Source organism: Balaenoptera borealis, assembly GCF_965194805.1.
Source record: "Balaenoptera borealis genome assembly, chromosome: 4".
NCBI classification, from domain to species: domain Eukaryota; kingdom Metazoa; phylum Chordata; class Mammalia; order Artiodactyla; family Balaenopteridae; genus Balaenoptera; species Balaenoptera borealis.
The window spans coordinates 30,627,932-30,647,723 of record NC_138861.1 but is presented as its reverse complement, the minus strand read 5'-3'; the positions used below and the strand labels follow the sequence as shown (position 1 = coordinate 30,647,723).

Genomic DNA, 19,792 nt, shown 5'->3' with positions numbered 1-19,792 from the left:
CTGAATACTCTCTTTTAATTGCATGCTTTCATTATGTTAACTGTTTTTGGTAAAGATGCCAAGCAAGAAGATTATTATTTATTTTACTATTTATCATCTTGTGGGGTTGATGGACTGGCAAAATGTATATATATAGGTACAAATAGCTGATAAATAAAATTTTATTTTGAAAATCCACAATATAAAATTTGTATTATTTGTATTATTTGAAACCCATTTACATTTGTGGAAGGTCCAACATCTTATCAATGTTGCAGTTCAACCTGGGAAAGAATAGCTTGTTGGGTGTAGGTGAACCATCTAGAGTGTTCATTGATTTCCAAGATCACCTTGAGTTGCTGGGGTCAAAGGAAAAATAGGCAACAAACTATATTTAAGGATCCAAGAAAAACCTTGAAGTGTCCCCATCAGTTGTGTAATTTAAGAGCTTAAGTGTGACATGAACTTATTTCTGGCCCTTGGGTGAAATATTTACCCTTTTTGTACCAATGTAATTCTGTAAATTAGTATCAACAAACACACAGATTTTATAGTTGGAAAGGACACACTATCAAGATCATTTTGTTGATCTCCCTCCAAGGTAGGAATCCTACATACCCCTGAGTTTGAATCACTTTCAATCATGGGGAAATCACTACCTCCCAAAGAAGTTGTGCCTTATTTTCTGCAGAAACTTTCCTCTTGGTAACTTTGCCCTGTTACTGCTGCCTTCGGCCCTCTGTAGTTAGAACACAGTTAAACCCTCTCCATATGACAGCCCTGCAGTTATGTCCCCCTGGATGTTCATCCTTCCGGAATTTTCTCTCCCTGTCTCTTTCTTCCATCATCTAAGTTCCTCATGGGAAATGAGATTCTTTCCCCCGCCCTTTGTCTGGACTAAGTGCCTCTTTTTTTTTAGCTGCAAAACGTTGGCATTTTTATTCAGACGTATAAAAACAAAACAAAAAAAACCTTCAGGGTTAACAACAGATACCCCAGTTTCCCATCCATGGGGACGGAGGTCTGAAGCTGGGTCCTCTTTCTATGCCAACTGGAAGCTTCCCACTACTGGATGAGAAGAGCTCCTAAAAGTGGCTCTTGCGACCACTGTGAATCCGTCCCTTGGGTGGAGATCATATACAGCACATGCAGGTTATGGTTTACACAGAGATGCCCACTTACTTTTCCTTCTGACCACCCCCTACTCCCACCTCCTGAGATAAGAAGTCTGGGTGTAGGAGAAGGCTGGAGTTGCTGGAGTTAGACTTGATTCAGTGCAAAAACAAGAAGACAATGCCCCTTCAAGGGCTCTGACTTACATCAGTTTTCCTTGATACTTTACAGTAAGAGCACATGCATTAAGCGCCCCTGTTAAAATGTGCTATTTTAGGAGGCTCTGCACTCTCCCCCATGACAGACAAGAACAACGCTTTGAGTTCCTCTTATTGTCCTCAGCCATGTAACAGTGATTCGTGGTTTCACTTTATTTCTGGACAGTTGTAGCCACTAGACACAACCTTTGCCCTCAAACACCGCATTCACTTTGCACAAGCTTGTTGACCTCACACCTAAGTCAGCTTTTCTTGAACCCTCATCTGAACAAACAAACATTCATTCTGATCTGCGGATATCCCTTGCGGCGTCAGGAAGGGCCGGCTTGAGCAGTGCCGGCTCAGAGAGCTCGCCACCACCGCTACAGATTTGGTTTCCTTTTTCTCCTGATGTTAATTAAGTAAGACAAAAACCCAATTCCTGCTACTCTCTTAGACAATGCAAAGGGTTCCAGACTCTATTCCAGGAAGTTGGTTTCAACAAGCTAACAAAGAGACCACGGAGACCAGAAAGGAGGCTAGGAATACGGACCAGGAGGTAGCGTTCAGGTAACCCCCAGGGGGGCCGGCGGGGAGCCGGCTCTGCCGGGGGTGGGAGTGCGCCGCGCCAGCCAGGAGGGAGGGCCAGCGGCTGTGCGCCCCGGCGTGGACGCGCGCGGGAGTTCAGGCTGGGGAATGTGTCGCCACGTGCTGCAGGGAGGCGGGGACAGGGCCCTCTCCTCCAGTTATAAGTAAAGAGCGCAGGGCAGGATCTCGGAGTTTCACAGCGGACTTGCCTGGGATAGTGTTGAGAGAGAGAGAGAGAGAGAAAGAGAGAGAGGGACTGACTCACGTGGACATAAACAGACAGACGGAGAAACAGACGAGGTGAGAGCTTAGCAGGCTAGCTAACCTACTAGCTTGCCATTGCAGAGAAGAGATCTGGGAGAGGGAGGGTCCCGTTTAGACGCTCAAACCCCAGGACGCCGGAGGGGCCATTTCCTGCAGCTTCCTGGGGGCTGCACGTCTCACCCCTTCTAAGCTTGCTGTGAGGGAATTAAGCAGAAAGGAAGAAGAGGAGGTGGGGTTCTACAGCCCATGTGCTTTTAGTTCTTCCTAAGAAGTGGCGCGGTGTAGGGCTTTCAGTCCGGAAGGAGCATGTGTCATCACACTGCACGCTAATCCTGGGACGTTTGCAAACCCGGCTCCGGGGCAGTTGGCCCCATGCCCGGCCGGGCGTTCGAGGGCGCCGGGCGTTCGAGGGCTCCGGCCTCGCAGTGCTCCCGGGGCCGGCCGGCGGTAGCCGGGTGGCCTTTATCTCTGTCCCCCTTTGTCCTCTTTATCTCAGGCTCTCCAGGAGGCCCGGGGGCCCGCTCTGTCTATCGCTCCCCACCCCCGGCGGCAGCGCCACTTCAATGCCCGGCAGGTCGCGGGCTGCTGCTCTTTGGAAGGCGGCGGAGGACCAGGGGCGCCCCGCGCCACCGCTGACTCGGACCGGCGCCGACGCCTGACCCGCGCCCTTGGGCACCGACGCGGGTGCGCCCGGCGCTTCCCTGTGCGCTCCAGTCCGTTTCGGGCCCGCGAGGGGCAGCCCCGGCCAGGATGGCCCCGGGCCGGGCGGTGGCTGGGCTCTTGCTCCTGGCGGCCGCCGGCCTCGGAGGGGAGGCGGCGGGGCCCGCGCTCGCCTTCAGCGAGGATGTGCTGAGCGTGTTCGGCGCGAACCTGAGCCTGTCGGCGGCGCAGCTCGGGCGCTTGTTGGAGCAGCTGGGAGCCGCCCCTCTGGAGGGCGACCCCGAGCCCGGGCAGCTGCACTTCAACCAGGTAGGGCGCGGGCCCGGCCGCCCTTCCCCGCCGGCGTGTCCGGAGACGTCCATTTGCCCAGGAACGCTGTTTAATGGGGAAAAGTGCCGGAGAAAGGATTTCGTTACGTTTCTCCAGGGTGAGGCGGGTCCTGCTCTTCACTAGACCTGGCTTTCTGGCCGGGGTTAAAGGGCTGGCGGTGACCAGGGAGCCAGAAATTGCAGTTTTATGCCCGATGAACTGAGTCCTCAGACGCTGGTGGTTATAAGATTTTATGCAAAAGTTTATGAAGTAGTTGAGAGCGGGAAGCATCTTAGGAGATGCGTTTTAGTCAGGAATGGCGTGCTGAAGTCTTCCCGGCAGAGAGAGTGACTCACAGGCCATCCTCGTTAACAGTAGCTCGGTGGGTGACGACTGCTATCGAGACGTAATGTAGTTCTGTCTTTCCGGTGTACGTTACCCGAGGCATTTAGGGCCGAAGGGCCTACTGTATAGAGATAGGGAGGCCGAGGGGGGCCCTGAGACCAAGATCAAGCATCCAGTCGGTGGGTCGAACTGGGTTTAAAGCCACAGTTTTTAGTCATCTGTCAGGTCAAGGGTTTGATTCGAATGTTCATTCATTCATTCAAAAACAAACAAACAAACAAACCTATCTTAGGACATATTCACAGTATTATACAGGCATATGGTAATTCCTAAAATTTAAGGGTCACCATGAGTTACCTAGGAGCAATTAAGACCATACCTGCTAGTAAACTTCAAAAAGGAGGATATTATAGATTCTTCGTTATTTCCGTCATCAATATTCTATGATTATTTCTTAAAATTGTGAAGTAAGCGAAGTGTGCTTTTGGCGTCCTCCCCCAAACTTCTCTCTACTTTTAAAAACTCTGTTTACTCAGTGCTTTGATTTTTTTCCCCTTCTGCTCTGGTTCCAGTGACAACTGGTGATGAATGGCAGTGTTCAGTATTTTCCGTATTGTTTGTCACTTCTGCGTGATGTTAGTTTGTGTTACAAAAAGTTTTTGTGGTCCAAGATGCTTGGGAAATGTTGCATACTATACTCCACTCTTGGAAATCTAGCATTTCCTGATGTATTTGACCTTAGATTACAGTTAGGGAAACTTTAATCAGATAAATTCCTTGCTAATAACATTATAGTTTGGCATTCTTTTTGTTAGAAATATCTTACCTCATTTAAAACATGCAATATTCAAGAAGTATAAGGTTCTGATGCCATGAGGGATCAAAGTGACCTTCCTTTGATCTAGAAGGGTTTTGTGGTCCTCTTATGCATGTTCTTTAGTAAACTATCTATAGATCCAGTTCTGGCATGGCACTACAGTTGGTTCAATGTCTAAGAAATGATACATTGGAAAAACTGAAATGACCCCATGCTATACTGATATTTTAGAAAATAAGTAAACAATTTCCTAAGTATTTTCTGTCTAGTTGCAGTCTCTTCAAGTGGGGGAAACAGCTGACCTGACTAAAGCATTTCTAGGTAGGAGTAGGGGGGTCATATGCTTGGAAGGAAGCTTGGGGACTTGACTTGCAGCTGCCTATCTGTAGCCCACACATTGTTTTGACTTAAATTATCTCCTTATCTTGCAATGTCTGGAGGTGTTGATGAATTATAAAGGGACAAAAGACTGCTGAGCCACGCCTTGGCAAAGACACTGGAAAATATACTTAAATAATTTAGGAAAATTGCTTAAGTTTATTAGCAGTATGAGTCCCAGTTTACGAGTAAGTAGGACACCTCAATAGGTAGATTATAAGTATGTTGACACCTTGTTTCTCATTCTTCTGTTTGCATATTTAACTACCCTCATTATGGCCTCTGTGGGCATCAAAAAGTGATGCGAAGAAGCCCATAGTTACTTTGGAAATAAAGGGAAGCCATGGAAAATTTATCACTTAATCAGACCTAGCGAACATCTGTTGGATGTTCTAAAAAGTCCTAATGAAAACAACAATCATCAGTTAAATGATGTCGAATGAAATGCCATTCCAGAAGAATCTGTTAATTTGCTGACATTTATATCTGCTCCAGCAGGAAATCGTCCAGTTTGGAGCAAAATTTAGGGCTGTTAATAGCTCCATACCTTAAAGAATGCAATTTTAGTTTCCTTACCTGCAGCAAAGTAGAATAATAATATATGTGAAAAGTTTGATTTTCTGACTTTGAAGAAGGTTGAAAAGATAGAATTTATTTCTTTGGGCCAGGGATTTATTGAATCTTCTATGAGATCTGTTTACAGATGACATTGTTCCTTTGGATGAGGGCTTAGGTCAGCTTTTCCCATGTAATAGGACTACTGTACTAAAAATTTAGACAATTTTGGAAGGTCTTCTAATATTTTTTCAGTGTCCTTAAGTACTATTAAAAGAACTTGTTGCTTTGGGAGATCAAAGTGACCAGAGTTCAAGCTGGAAACAATAGAATAATTGAGTTTACTGTTTTGCTTCTTATGGTTTCTGAGGGTACAAAGAACAGGTAGAAGAAGCAACCCAGACAAGTGAGAGGAGGGAGCTCTTTTATCTAAATGGGTCGCTGGGGCCCATGACTGAGTGTGAGTCTGCTCTATCTCAGGGAGTTTCTAAAATACAAAGGGAAGCCCCAGCTGAGTGAATACCCTGGGTGATTAATTTAGGGGATTTAAGAATGGGCTCAGTGCCACTTTTTGTTTGTTCAGATGTTCCTTTCTCATTCTCCAAGTGGTCTTTTCTCTTCCTATCTCCTTCAGAACACCTCACCTCTGAATTATCACACTAAGCTGCAGGAAATGTCTCCATTTAAATAACTCAGTCTCCTGAGGAGGCTTAGTGGGGGTGATGGAGATGTGGGTGTGGGTGTGGCAGGTTGGCATGTGAGGCAACCTTTGTTTCCCACCATCACTCAACCTTAGGCTTTTACTTCTCTCTCCTAACTTTATTTTTTCATTTGATACGTTATCCTGCAGCACATCTTCTTTTTTTCTTTCACAGGTTGCCTGAACCTTGTTTTTAAATCCCTTTCAATTCACCTTCAATCTTCCTAAAGCAATACTTGGAGTATGCCTCTCTTCTTTCAGATCTCCTCCGTGAACTGTCTCTTGGCTGGTGAAGTCTAAATCTGAAGACTGGCATTTAAGGCTCTGCACCACAAGGTTGACCCTGAGATGTTAACATGCCTGCCCAGACCTAGCACTCACTAAATTAAATTATTCATTCTTCTCTGAAATCAACGTATGCTTCTACTCAACCACTTTTTTACCTCATTATCTTCCTTGCACCCTTCCTGTTTCCAACTGCAATGTCCTTCTTTTCCTTGAATTGCCCTATCAAAATCTTAAATTTTAAAAAACCCAGCTAAACGCCATAAAACCTTTCTGGGGCATCACAGCCACCACTGATTTGCTGTCTTTTTGAATTCTTGAAATTTTTTATTATGCTAACGACACTTAGCTATTCATGTGTTCAACAAATATTTCAAATAACTACTATACTCTAATTAGGGTGGTCCCTTAAAAGTACAAATCTAATCATATTGCTCATTTTATTAAAACAATTAAATGCCTTCAAGTTAAACTTTAAACACTTTAATGTGGCTTAAGCCTTTTTATGATCTGCTTCCTGTATATTTCTCAAGCTTTATCCTTTGCTACTATTCCAGTCTTCATGGACTGCCGGTAGTTCCTGGTTCGCCATATACGTGTGCTTATGTTTTAGGTATCAGTTTAGACATTACTTCTTCCGAGAAGCCTTTCTTAGCCTGCTCAGGGGTTTAGTAGGAGCCCCCTTTTATGTGACCCTATATTAATTGGTGCCTATGAAATCATAGCATATTATATATTGCAATTATAATATGGACATAATTTTATACATATTATAAATTTCTGTTTATATGGCTTCTCCTCGACCCCAACACACACACCCATAGTATTTTGAACAGATTGAAGGGACTGATCTGACTCATCTCTCTAGGGGCTAGTGTAGTGCCTGGTACATAACATGTATTCATTATATATATTTTTGAATGAATGAGTGAAGATGGTTTAATATGAGTAAGGCAATTTGAGCCCTCACATGACTTTACAGTTAATAGGTAGACGTATGACATGTGCACACGTAACTATAATGCATGATAGAACGATACGTCTGATTAAAGAATTTCAGAAAAAGTGGAATGGGATCAGACTTGTGTTTTTGGAAAATTCATCTGCTTGAGAGCGTGGAGTGTGTCGGAGTGGGTCGAGACAGGAGCTAAGGAGGAAACTGCAGTGGTTTGTAGGAGATGTAATGATTGCTTGATCCTGGAGGCCGTCAGGAGGTACATAAAGGCTCTGCCTTCTTCTGGAAGAGCAGCCGTGACTGAAGAGTAGGCAAAAGCCCCAAAGGTAGATATTTTCTACTTCAAGTCTTTTGCCTGTAGCAGTCATTTAACTATTGTTAGATCTTTCCTTTCATTAGTTTATGGCACAAGGATGCCAGAGGGAGAGGCAGTGAGGTAACTCTTGGCTTATTTCAATGGATGGCCAGGCTAGCGGTCTGTAGCAAACAGAAGGGGTGTATGTGTGTGGTCATTACATACATGTTGTATGCATAGCTTGTTGTTGCTTAGTGTACTTTTTCTTGGGATGGAGGGTAATGGTGCATTACATGAGGGAGGTTCTGGGAAGCACTGATCATGGATGGAGGGGAGAAAGAGCATCTCTCTCCCTCTTTTTTTTTTTTTTTTCCTTTATATTCTGAGAAATGAGGGCGTAAATCTTCTAGGAATGCCTTCCAACCTGCTTGTTCAGGTGAGAAACTGGCAGGAAGGGCCAGGTTGTGCTTAGGTCTCCGGTGGCTTTTCCTTCAAGACAATGGACCTATTTTGATATATCACTCTCATTTAAGTTGACTGTGTACAGTGTGATCACTGTTTCCAAAAGGTTTTAGGAAAATGAGAGACACTCGTAATTCATTTGACTGTGATGTCAAGAGCTTAGTTTGCTTTCGTGCCAGGGATGATTGGGATCCATATGAGAAAATACCCTTCATTCTTTCTATCTCTGACTCCCAAACTTGCATCTTTACCCACTACCCTAGGAGTCACATAGACCCTTTTGTACATAACATAAATAATTATATCTAGGATTTATTGGTTTTTTCCTGTGTGACATAACTCTTAACCACTTTATCTGTATTAACGCCTTTCAAAATCACAACAATCCTGTGATACAGATACCATTATTAACTTAATTTTACACATGAGAAATATGTGGTGCTGAGAGATTAAGTACTTGACCAAAATCACACAGTAAGTGGTAGAACCTCAGGCAATCCTAAATCCTATAGTGGATTTTTTGAATTATAGTTTAGAAAATCATACTCTCCCTAGCCAGGGCAACTGTTAATCTCAGATTTTGATCTATGGGTAGAAGTTACAAATCACCAGTCGCTTATGTAGCTCCATTGTTTAGTCACGTTAAGGGAACAGTATTAAGACTACAGAAACTACAATGAGGATGACAGGTCCTTGTCCTCAGAGAGCTTATAATCTAATTAAGAAATAAGGTGGAAACTTTTGAAAAGTATGCAAGGCAAAACTGCAGTAGTTAAGTAATCACTGAAAGAAATATTACAAGACGTATCACTAGGCTGTGTGAGATTAACTGCCAAACAAATACTTTTGGGAACCATGTTCTGTGGGAGCCTTCTGGGAAACACCTTGTGGAGGAGTTACAAGTCAGTCAATTCTCCTTTTGGAGGATTTTGCTTGTTTGTTTTGGTTTTTAAAATCCTTACTGGATGAACATCTGCTTGTGCCAAATGTGTCTGTGCTATTAATCACAAGATGGATCTTCTTGTGGGTTACATGAATTCTCTTTTATAGAATGAAAGTTTCTTTCATTCTTTCTTATATAATGAATTTTTCTTGGAGAAAATATTTTGGCAACAATAGTTTTCCTAATTCTGAGTTTCAGAAGTTTTCCTGGAGAAAGGCATATTTATCAGCTTCTTCTTTCTTCTATGGATAGACTGCAGATAAGGGGAGAAACATCCGTGTCTAGTGTTAAATTTTTCAGTCCTGTTCTCACTTTTACTCTAGAAGAATTCTGCCAATGAATTCACTCTCTCTTCAGGCAGTTTAGAATGTAAGTCCTCCTATTTTAAAAAAAAAATTGTGCCATCTTCTCTCTGGCAGATAATCCTTTTTTTTTTTTTTTTTTTTACATGTTAATTATCTTTTTTCTTTTTTAACTGACGTATAGTTGATGTGCAATATTATATAAGTTACAGGTGTACAATACAGTGATTCACAACTTTTAAATATTATACTCCATTTATAGTTATAAAATATTGGCTGTATTTCCTGTGTTGTACAATACATCCTTGTAGCTTATTTTATACATAATAGTTTGTTCCTCTTAATCCTGTTAAGTCCTCCTTTTTCATGCCTGTGAAGCAGCTGCATTGCTGACTGCACAACACTGGAGAAAGAGGACTGTGCATCGGTGCTAGGGAATGAGTTGAAGCAATGAGGGAAGAGTAGGTGAGCAGAGTACTTTAACAGAATTACTAACCCTAACAGAGGTACTAACTCTAACAGAATTACTAACCCTAACAGAGGTACTAACTCTAACAGAATTACTAACCCTAACAGAGGTACTAACTCTAACAGAATTACTAACTCTTAGAATCTCATTGCTGCTAGATGGGAGTTTGAGCTCTCACACAGTTACCAGGAGAGGGAGTGGTAAACTTTTTCCCTTAATTGAGATAGATCTTTATTTCTCTCTAGAGATATTCAAAGTAGAGTAGCTGGGTGGGAGATTTTCAGCCTCTGTGCTTTCCATGGTTCACACCATCTTTCTGTTTCCAGGTGATGCCCACATTGGGAGATGTTGATGGTCAGGGACTTCATTTCCCAGTCATAAAAACCCATTGCTTCTCAACTATGACTGCAGTTTAAGAGTTTTTTCTTTAAAATCAATATACATTTGAATCCTCTATGTTAAAATCAATATACATTTGAATCCTCTATGTTAAATTTCTTTTGGTGGTAGTAGGGGTCGGGGGAGAAAAATAGGAATATAAATAGGCATGGAAAACAGGCCTGAAGTTGAGAAGGATTGGCATTCCTCAGGGAAAAGAAAAGCAACCCCATAAGGAGGGTAGCCTCATGTGATTGGTAACAAGAGTTTGCCAGTTACTTGGATTCAGAGTGGCATGTCCTCAAGGGACTGTCCATATTACTAAGTGCGCACAGTTAATATTAGGATCATTTAAAATGCAATTTATTAAAAAAAAAGAATGTTACTAAACTCTAGACAACCTAAGAAACTTGTAGTTTTCAGAGAGTGTTCCCATTTCCAACTTCAGGTGATGGTAGGATTCCTGTTTGTAATTGAAACTAATTAATTTATCTCAAACTATTCCCAGTTGTCTGTTTCAGGAGCCAGATGGGTTTGCCGAGTCTTGAGGTTTATTTTGTAAAGAAATGAAACTATCCCTGAGTTACCTTTGTGATGATGGGATGTGGGAACATAGAAAATCTTCAGAATGGAGCCTTGTTTAATTTGGTTTCTGTCTCCTTCCAAAGGTCCTCTGTTGTTTTTCTTGGCCTGAAGCTTAAGGAGAACAAAAACAAAAATCTGTGAATCTAGATCAAAGGTGTTAACCTGAAAAGTAGTATTATGCCTTTGAAGTCCAAATATTTAATACCTTGACTTTTTTTATACTTAACTAAATAGTTAGAGAAATAAAAAAACCAAGTGAGCATTGATAAGGCCTCTAAGGCTTTAGTTCTGTTTTAGTTCTATTTTTGAACGTATTCAAAAATAATACACTTGTCATCGGTATATTCAATGGGCTTCTTGGGTCTCTAATTGTGGTAGGAATACAACATAATGGTTAACAATTTGTCCTTGGGGTTTAAACAGACATGGGCTGAAATTCGAATCACTTATTAGCTGGGAATCACAGGCAAATGACTTAACCTCTTTAATACTCAGTTTTCACATCTGTGAATTGAAAAAATGAACCTTACTCATAGGATGGTTGTGAACAAAAATATAAGAGCAATAATAATAATTACTGAGTATCACTGTATTTTCGGCACTTCTATATTTACTACTATGTGTATTACGTGTAGTAACTCAAACAATCTATTTTTTCCCATTACCTGTATTACTTAAAAAAATAAATAACAAAAAAGACAATGCATGTAAACTACTTAGCATCATGCCTGGCTCAAATTATATGCTCAATGCATAGTTATTATATTATAATACTGTATTAGTTGATATAGCTTAACAATAGCTTAACTACCCTTAACAAAATTGTCTTTCACTGGAGGCCTGAGCACCTTAGGGTCACTCAACTTAGAGGAAAGCAGTGCTATAAAAAGACAGCAAGGATTAATGAAATAAAAAGTTCAGTGAGAAATACATCAGTCCAATGACTTCGGTTTCAGTGTTAGTTTCAGTGGTGACTCTCATCTTGAGAAAGGCTTTTACCATTTGCCTCTTCTTCCCTTTCATCAAACAAACACTAGTAATAAACTCCTGAAAAATGTAAACTCCTGAAAATGTAAACCTTAGGTCCTCCCAGAGGACTTCTGAGGCTATATTTAGGAGTTGGCTTTGTTTGATTATTTTTGTCCAAATTTTACATCAATACTGAAATGTGAATGATTGGAAATCCATATTATACTTGTAGAAATTGATGTAATTGTGCTTTTAAATTTAGATTTACCTCAGGACCTCTGTATGGGTTTTGCAAGCCAAAAGAATCCAGGGTCCTCCACCTTCAGCTGACCTTATTAGTTGGGAAGCAGGTAAGAGAACAGGCGTCACTTTGGTCTGACTATGATAAGTCAGGGATGTGTCTCTTCAGGGACAGGGAAAGAGAAGTTAGTCCAAACTTCAAACGAGAGGTAAAATCAGTAAGACGATTCTGAGTTGGGTAACAGATCCTGCTTTAAATGAATATTGAACACATATGCTAGAAAACACATGGACCCTTCTGTTAAGGGATGCACCCTACTGATGATACCAGGTACTTGAGTTTGAATATCAAATCATGATGCTCTGCAGTTTTCTTTAGGAGCAGGGATCTCAGAATTCATGTATATTCTTTGGTTACTTTACCTACACATCTTTTGAGAAAGTCTAGACACTGGCTCTGTCCCTAATCTTGGGATGAATGCCATTTAAGTAAATGTTCAGGTAGGACCTTCACTCCAGCAGAGGGAGCAGGTCCTACCCTAATAGAAGTAATAGTTAACATTTATGGAGTACTTGTCATGTGCCAGGCATTGTGCCCAGTACCTTCTTATATACCATCCCATTAAGCCTCTTCATCTCACAGGCTAAGTACTCTAGGTTTTCCCATGAGGAGACCCAGTCTCAGCGAGGTTGGATACCTCCCTCAGAGTCATAGCTCAGAAGTGGCAGAGTGAGGGTTCCAATCCAGAGTGACTAGACTTCAAAGTCCATGCTCTCTCTCCACTGTTGCTCCACATATACTGAAGAATATCATCCCACGGAGGGGCTGGTTTATTTTCCAAAAATCTTAGCGCCTGATATGTCATCCAAGTGCCTCAGTGTCAAAGTAGAACTGATGCTAGTTTCTTGAAGCCACTGGGAACAGTACAGTCATTTAAAGCAGGAAGGTATTTTCTGCTGAGATTTCTTTTGTTTCAGTAAAACAAGAAAAAAAAATTATTATTACTATTCTTCCTGCTGGAGCTGTCTCCGCAATAGTCAGGTCTAGCTCTAAAACAAGATTATCAATTCCTTCACAAGCTATTTTTCAACCTTGCAATGTTATTTCCTGATCATTGACATTTGATACTCCAAACAGTGTTGTGAGAGAATTGGGACATAGCAGTTTCCCCAGAAACTGAGGCCCAAAGAAGTCTTTGGCAGAAGTCACCAAGGGCCCAAATTTGACTGGGAGAACAGAGGTGCCAACACTGAATCCTCAGTTCTTCTCCATTGTGCTGGTTTTAGGCAGGTGCTGCCTTAGCATGGCCCCTGTGCTATGAATCCCCTGAATATCCCATGGTCTTCGTGCCTTACTTTCTTTATATAACTGGGTGGTGGACACGTATGAAGTCTATTCCATTTTCTCACCTTCCAGACACTCCTCAGCACATTGCGGTATGGCTCTGTCCCCAATACTTCCTTCAAATTGCTCTATAGGACGTCACCCCGACCTTCTTATTGCTAAATACAATGAGAGATTCTCAGGCTTTACCTCTGTCTTAATTTTGACAGTGTTGAACACATCCTACTTGAAACACATCCTCTCCTTGCCCACAGCTGTGTCTACCTTGGTTTGGTTTTCTTTCCTCTCTGGCTGCTTCTTTTCAATTTCAGTGTCTTTTGCTCATCCTTTAAACATCGGTGTTCCTTGGGGTTCTATCCTAAGCACTCTTCCTTTTGATTTTGCACACTCTGTCTGTGCAACCTCAGTCACTCCTCTGGCTGCAGTTATCACCTGTCTGTGGGTGCTTTCTGCTTAGGTTGGCTTGGTTCACATTTCTCTCCTGAGGTTCAGCCATGCACATCCTGGTTGCCGATTGATGTCTAACTCTCTCCCCTCCCCAACTCAGCAGGTCTAAACCTGTCCCAAATGGAACTCGTCAACTCCATCCTTTCTCCATCAACACCTTCTGGTACAGTAAGTCCCCTACATACGAATGAGTACTGTTCCAGGAGCACGTTTGTAAGTCCCATTTGTTCGTAAGTCCAACAGAGTTAGCCTAGGTACCCAAGTAACACGATCGGCTGTATAGTACAGTACTGTAATAGGTTTATAATACTTTTCATACAAATAATACATAAAAAACCCAACAAACATAAAAAATAAAGAAAACATTTTTAATCTTACAGTACCTTGAAAAGTACAGTAGTACAGTACAACTGCTGGCATCAGGGGCTGGCATCGAGTGAACAGGCAAGAAGAGTTACTGACTGGAGGAGGGAGAGGAGATGGGAGATGGTAGAGCTGAAGGACCGTCAGCAATAGGAGATGGAGGGCAAGCTGCAGTTTCACTCACGCCTGACACTGAGGCCACAGGTTCTGGTTCCTTGCTGGATTCAATTCTATCTACCCTCTTGAAAAAGCGATCCAGTGATGTCTGGATAGTAGCTCTTTTTTTCTCGTCATTGATGACACGGTAGCACTGGATTGCATTTTGAACGGCTGCTGCAACCTTCGTGCACCGTTCTAAGTTTGGGTCCTGTGCCTTAAAAACTAACAGTGCCTCCTCAAATAAAGAAAATCCCCTTGCCATTTCCCGCGTTGTGAATCTCTTCGGTTCTTCAGTTACTTCTTCTTCCTCTCATCTCTCTTTGTCCTTTCTCTGGGCCTCCAATTCCGTCAGGTCTTCATTAGTAAGCTCCTCGTGTTGCACAGTAGGGAGTTCAGTGTTATTAGAATGAACAATGCCTACCATCTTTTAGCCTTGCTCCGCTCTCGCAATTATTTTCACTTTTGTTTCCATCATCATCGCTTGGCGCTTCTTAGCAGTACCAGCTACATCACTGCTGCTTTTACGCTTGCTTCTGGACATCCTGGGCTTGAAATAAGGATACTGTACTACTGTACTCTATACAGTACTGTACAGTAAGGTACACAAAAGCACAACCACTTGTAGAGGATGCACACACATGACAATGTACACCAGACACGTGAACTAACTTAATGTGATTGGACATGCGAATGCACTTTCGCATCTTTGAAAGTTCGCAACTTGAAGGTTCGTATGTAGAGGACTTACTGTAATCCTGTCTTGTCAGTCTCGGTGATCAGTGTCAACATCCACTCCGCTGACTAAGCTGAAAAATTGGATGTTATTCTTGAGTCCTCTGTCTCTCTACTTCCCATGTCAAACGCGCATAAGTCGTGTCACAATAGCTTAAATACTGCTTACTTAATATCTCTAAATTCCAGTGTTCTCTTTAGTGTAAGGGGGATAATTTTATCTACTTTATGGGATTGTTGTGAGATTTAATTAGACACAGATCTTGCATTCTGTTTGTGCCTGGCATTATGCTGCCCACGGCCTTCCTTGCTGCCCCATGTCCTATCTTTCACGTTGCTGCCGGATTTATATCCCAAGTACGCGAATCTGATCATTTCACCATCTTCAAATGGCTTCTAATTACTGTTAGAATAAAATCTAAACTTCTTGCCTGGTATTTAAGGCCCTGCAGTACCTACCCTTATCCCCCATGTTTCTCCAACTTTATTTCTCCTTTTTTCATCACATCTCATCTTAGATGTTGTTTTCTCCAGGAATCCTTGGACAATCCCATTACGTTAGGGTAGGTTAGTTATTCTGTCTTCTTCAACATTCATGGATCCTACCCTAGCACTTACCGGGACATACTGTAATTACTTTTTTTTTTTATCTGAACCCTGTACTAGTCTGTGATATCTATTGTGAGGTTAGGGATTGGGTTTATCTCAGTCACCTTCTTTATTCCTGTAACTAGCATAGTGTCTAGCATATAGTAGGTGTTCAGGAAATATTTGTTAAATGAATGAATAACTTCAAACTTTTACAATAAATTTTACACCAATATAACTTTTAAAATTATTTCAGTCAACCTAGATGTCTCATTTAGTTCAAAGTAAGCCAGCAATCCATTTATTTGACGCAGACACACTAATAAAAAAATAGTAGAAAAGGAATAATATGTTAAAATTGAACCTGTGTGTCATATCAGTAGAAGGAAATAATTAAGTTTTTATTCCTTCTAATTTCTGAAATTTTTAGAGTTCTTTGGTCATAATTTAGACTCAGATTTTCTCCATAGCCCATAGCTGTAATTTTTATGGCAACTTGGAAACATTGGTGTCAGTATTAGTTTATTTGTAGTATCAGGGCTCTACTGAGTTGATGCCGGGTAAGTTTTATAGAATGAGCAAGGCAACTTGTGACTAGAAAATTTGATTCTTCAGAGTTCCTAGTAAATAAGTCTCAGGTTATCAATTTGTATTTCTCAGAATTATATTCAGACACTATGTGCTAGTTTCTAATCTTCTTTCATTCCCTGCCCTTTCCTTAATCTATCATGTTAGTGATTGTTATAAGTTGAGTGACTTACATGTCTGAAGCTTTGCTAGGAGTTGAGGAAGATATGAAATAATACATCCTTCCTCTCTAGATGTTCATGATCTTATTAAAGAGATACCCATTTTCAAGAGCAGATGGTAATACGAGGAAGCACACAGTAAGTGCTAAACATATAAATCCTATGGGTAGGGGCGTCTGGAGAGCATAGTAATATTAAGTAGAGGCAGTGGGGACCAAATATAAGACAGATAGAAGTTGGATACTTTGAGAGGAGGTATCTCAGAATTCTAAGTAGGGCTCATGGGGCATGCAAAGTCACAGTGAAGGTAAAATACAAGGCATTAGAACTGCTTGGTTAAAACAGAGAGTTTAAGGATGCTTTTGGTGGAGGGCAAAAGGAGGAAGGAAGGTTGGGGACAGATAATTCTTCAGTGTTAGGTCTTCAGACTCTTGGCAGAAGGAAAGTTTTTTTTTGGTGTGTGTGTTGGGGGCCAGTTTGAACAGAAGAGTGACAACGGCAATATTTCAATAGAAATAGTCTTGTGTGTGGGGTGAGTAAGGATAAACAAGATGAGACATGTATTGGGTAAGGTTAGTTAGAAGTTCCCAACTTGTCAGTTAAATGTAAGGGCCCATCTGTCATTCTTATGCTCTAGGCCAAACCTGTTGGTCTCAGGACCCTTTTGTACTCTTAAAAATTATTGAGGACCCCAATATACTAAAGTACATGTGGTTTATATCTATTGATATCTACCATTATGGAAATTAATGTTAAGGAAAATTTAAAATATTTATTTAACATACAAAAAAATAACAGTAATAAGGCCATACCATGTTAACATTGTTTTTTAAATGAAAAATAACTGTATTTACCATGACAAAAAATTAGAAGAATGGCATTGTCTTACATTTTTGCAAATCTCTAATGTCTGGCTTAGTAGAAGATAGTTGAATTCTCATATGTGCTTCTGTAGTCAATCTGTTGTGACATGTTATTTAGCCTCTGGAATATCCATTGTTCACTCATGAAAGAATGAGAGTGAAAAAGGAAAATGCAGTTTTAGCATTATTATGAAAATCATTTTGACCTTGCATTTTCTCTGGCAGGGTCTTGGTAACCCCTGGGCGGGGTGGGGGGGGGGGTCCCTGGACCGCACTTTGAGAACCACTGTGCTAAATGGTTGTGATATGATTGGGTCTGTGATGGACAAGGTCATTTCACGTATGCAGAGGTTAGATGACTTTGAGGATGAGCTCACTTCTTGTGGCATCTGCCCCAGCCTTGAGTTGGAGAAGGGGCAAGCAAGCCTTCCACACTTTATCTCCCAGGGGACTTAGTGGGGAGCCCTTGGCGAGAAGCAAGTCCAAAAGACCTTTTGGTCTTGGCAGCAAATGGGAGGAGGCCTAGGGGACTATCTTGCTGGTGATGGAAAGCAGGGTGGCCCCAGCCCCTGGAGCCAGGTCAGGATCATGAAGTCAAAAATCCAGATTATTTGTGCTCTGACACCACACCAGGCTTCTGGGGGTGAGAGAGCCTTGGAAACTGCACGTAGAGGGGGGAAAGGGCTGAGAACCTTGTCAGTAGCTGTGGTCATCAGAAAATTTTGTAAACCTCTTTTAAAGAGTGTATCACAGCTTTTAAAATTTCTTTTTCTTTAGTAAAAATTAAAAAAAATTCCAGCCTGTCTTAATTGTGTTTGGAGGAACCTGTGAAAAGATTGGAAAACCCTCATGATTTAACTTTATTTTCCTAATTAAAATAGGAATACATGCATGTTGTCTAAAACTTTGGCAGATATAGAGAAGCAGAAAGGAAAAAACAAAAAATCGTCCATAATTTCACCACCAGAGGTAAATTGAAGCATGTTATCTCCAGATTTTTTTTTTTTTAACATCTTTATTGGAGTATAATTGCTTTACAATGGTGTGTTAGTTTCTGCTGTATAACAAAGTGAATCAGTTATACATATACATATACCCCATATCTCCTCCCTCTTGCGTCTCCCTCCTACCCTCCCTGTCCCACCCTTCTAGGTGGACACAAAGCACCGAGCTGATCTCCCTATGCTATGTGGCTGCTTCCCACTAGCTATCTAGTTTACATTTGGTAGTGTATATATGTCCATGCCACTCTCTCACTTTGTCCCAGCTTACCCTTCCCCCTCCCCGTGTCCTCAAGCCCATTCTCTACGTCTACATCTTTATTCCTGTCCTGCCCCTAAGTTCTTCAGAACCATTGTTTTTTTTTTTTTTTTTTAGATTCCATATATATGTGTTAGCATACTGTATATGTTTTTCTCTTTCTGACTTACTTCCCTCCGTATGACAGACTCCAGGTCCATCCACCTCACTACAAATAACTCAATTTTGTTTCTTTTTATGGCTGAGTAATATTCCATTGTGTATATGTGCCACATCTTCTTTATCCATTCGTCTGTCGATGGACACTTAAGTTGCTTCCATGTCCTGGCTATTGTAAATAGAGCTGCAATGAAAAAAATATTTGCAAATGAAGCAACTGACAAAGGATTAATCTCTAAAATTTACAAGAAGCTCATGCAGCTCAATGTGAAAAAAACAAACAACCCAATCCAAAAATGGGCAGAAGACCTAAATAGACATTTCTCCAAAGAAGACATACAGATTGCCAACAAACACATGAAAGGATGCTCAACATCACTAATCATTAGAGAAATACAAATCAAAACTACAATGATGTATCACCTCACACCGATCAGAATGGCCATCATCAAAAAATCTACAAACAGTAAGTGCTGGAGAGGGTGTGGAGAAAAGGGAGCCCTCTTGCACCGTATCTCCAGATTTTATTTAACCTTATTTAGAGCAGTGGTATGATTCTATACATATTGTTTTGTAATAATCTGTTTTTTCCCTTATCAATGTATCATAAAATAAAGCATCTTTCTCCTTTAAATAATATATCCAGGAAAGGCTCTTTTTGTCTGCTGTTAAGGAAGAGCTTTGAGAATGTGTATAAGCACGTGTGTGTGTGTGCACGCCTGTGTACACTGTGGGAGGACTGCGTCAGCACCATAGTGGCTTCAGTAAGAACTGTAAGGAAATCTGCGGGAAAAATGGAAGAACAAATCTTGGGGAAACAGAGCTGGGATCGCTTGATTAGCCACCTTTTACACCTTAGAAGATCATCTTTCTGGAATGTTCTTTGCTCAAACCTTAGAAAACTCTTTTATCATGGTGAAGTAATCATGAGTAAACTTTAAAGAGGAAATTAATTGGGAAAAAGTTCAAGAGGAAGTTGGTAGAGGGTGATTGAGCACACATATATGTTGTGCAAGAGCCAGGCTGTTTGGAAGTGGTATGTGAGTTCCTTGCAACTGTGGTTGGGTAGTTCCATTGTTGTGTCAGTAACAATCCTGGAAGTGATGCCCATGGTCACTCCCACTTTGCCGCTCCTGCTGCCAGTGTGGAGCATTTAAATCACCAATTCCTTGACGTTGTGCAGTCACCCCTGAAGGGGAAAATTAATGGGACTGTTCACTGGTTTCAGAGTCAGAAATGGCCTCCCAATTGTTAAACTCAAACCACCCTTTTAAGCTTTAAATATTTAAATTGTTCTCTTGCCATATTTGAAACATTCTTGTGTACACTTCATCTTCTT

At 41.4% G+C, this 19,792-nt stretch overlaps 1 protein-coding gene across 2 annotated transcripts in view; it reads left to right on the top strand.

Annotated features, from left to right (window-relative positions):
- Nucleotides 1-2,044: 2,044 nt before the first annotated feature.
- Nucleotides 2,045-19,792, top strand: part of SLC39A8 (solute carrier family 39 member 8) — a 70,507-nt gene continuing 52,759 nt past the window's right edge. The window contains exons 1-2 of one of the 2 annotated variants that reach the window (XM_082391000.1): nucleotides 2,045-2,177; nucleotides 2,638-3,110. In XM_082391000.1, the coding sequence (XP_082247126.1) occupies nucleotides 2,892-3,110 (219 nt within the window). In that variant the 5' untranslated portion in view covers nucleotides 2,045-2,177; nucleotides 2,638-2,891. Of the gene's footprint in view, nucleotides 2,178-2,483; nucleotides 3,111-19,792 lie in introns of those variants that run through there. The other variant, XM_082391001.1, reaches the window with a different exon arrangement.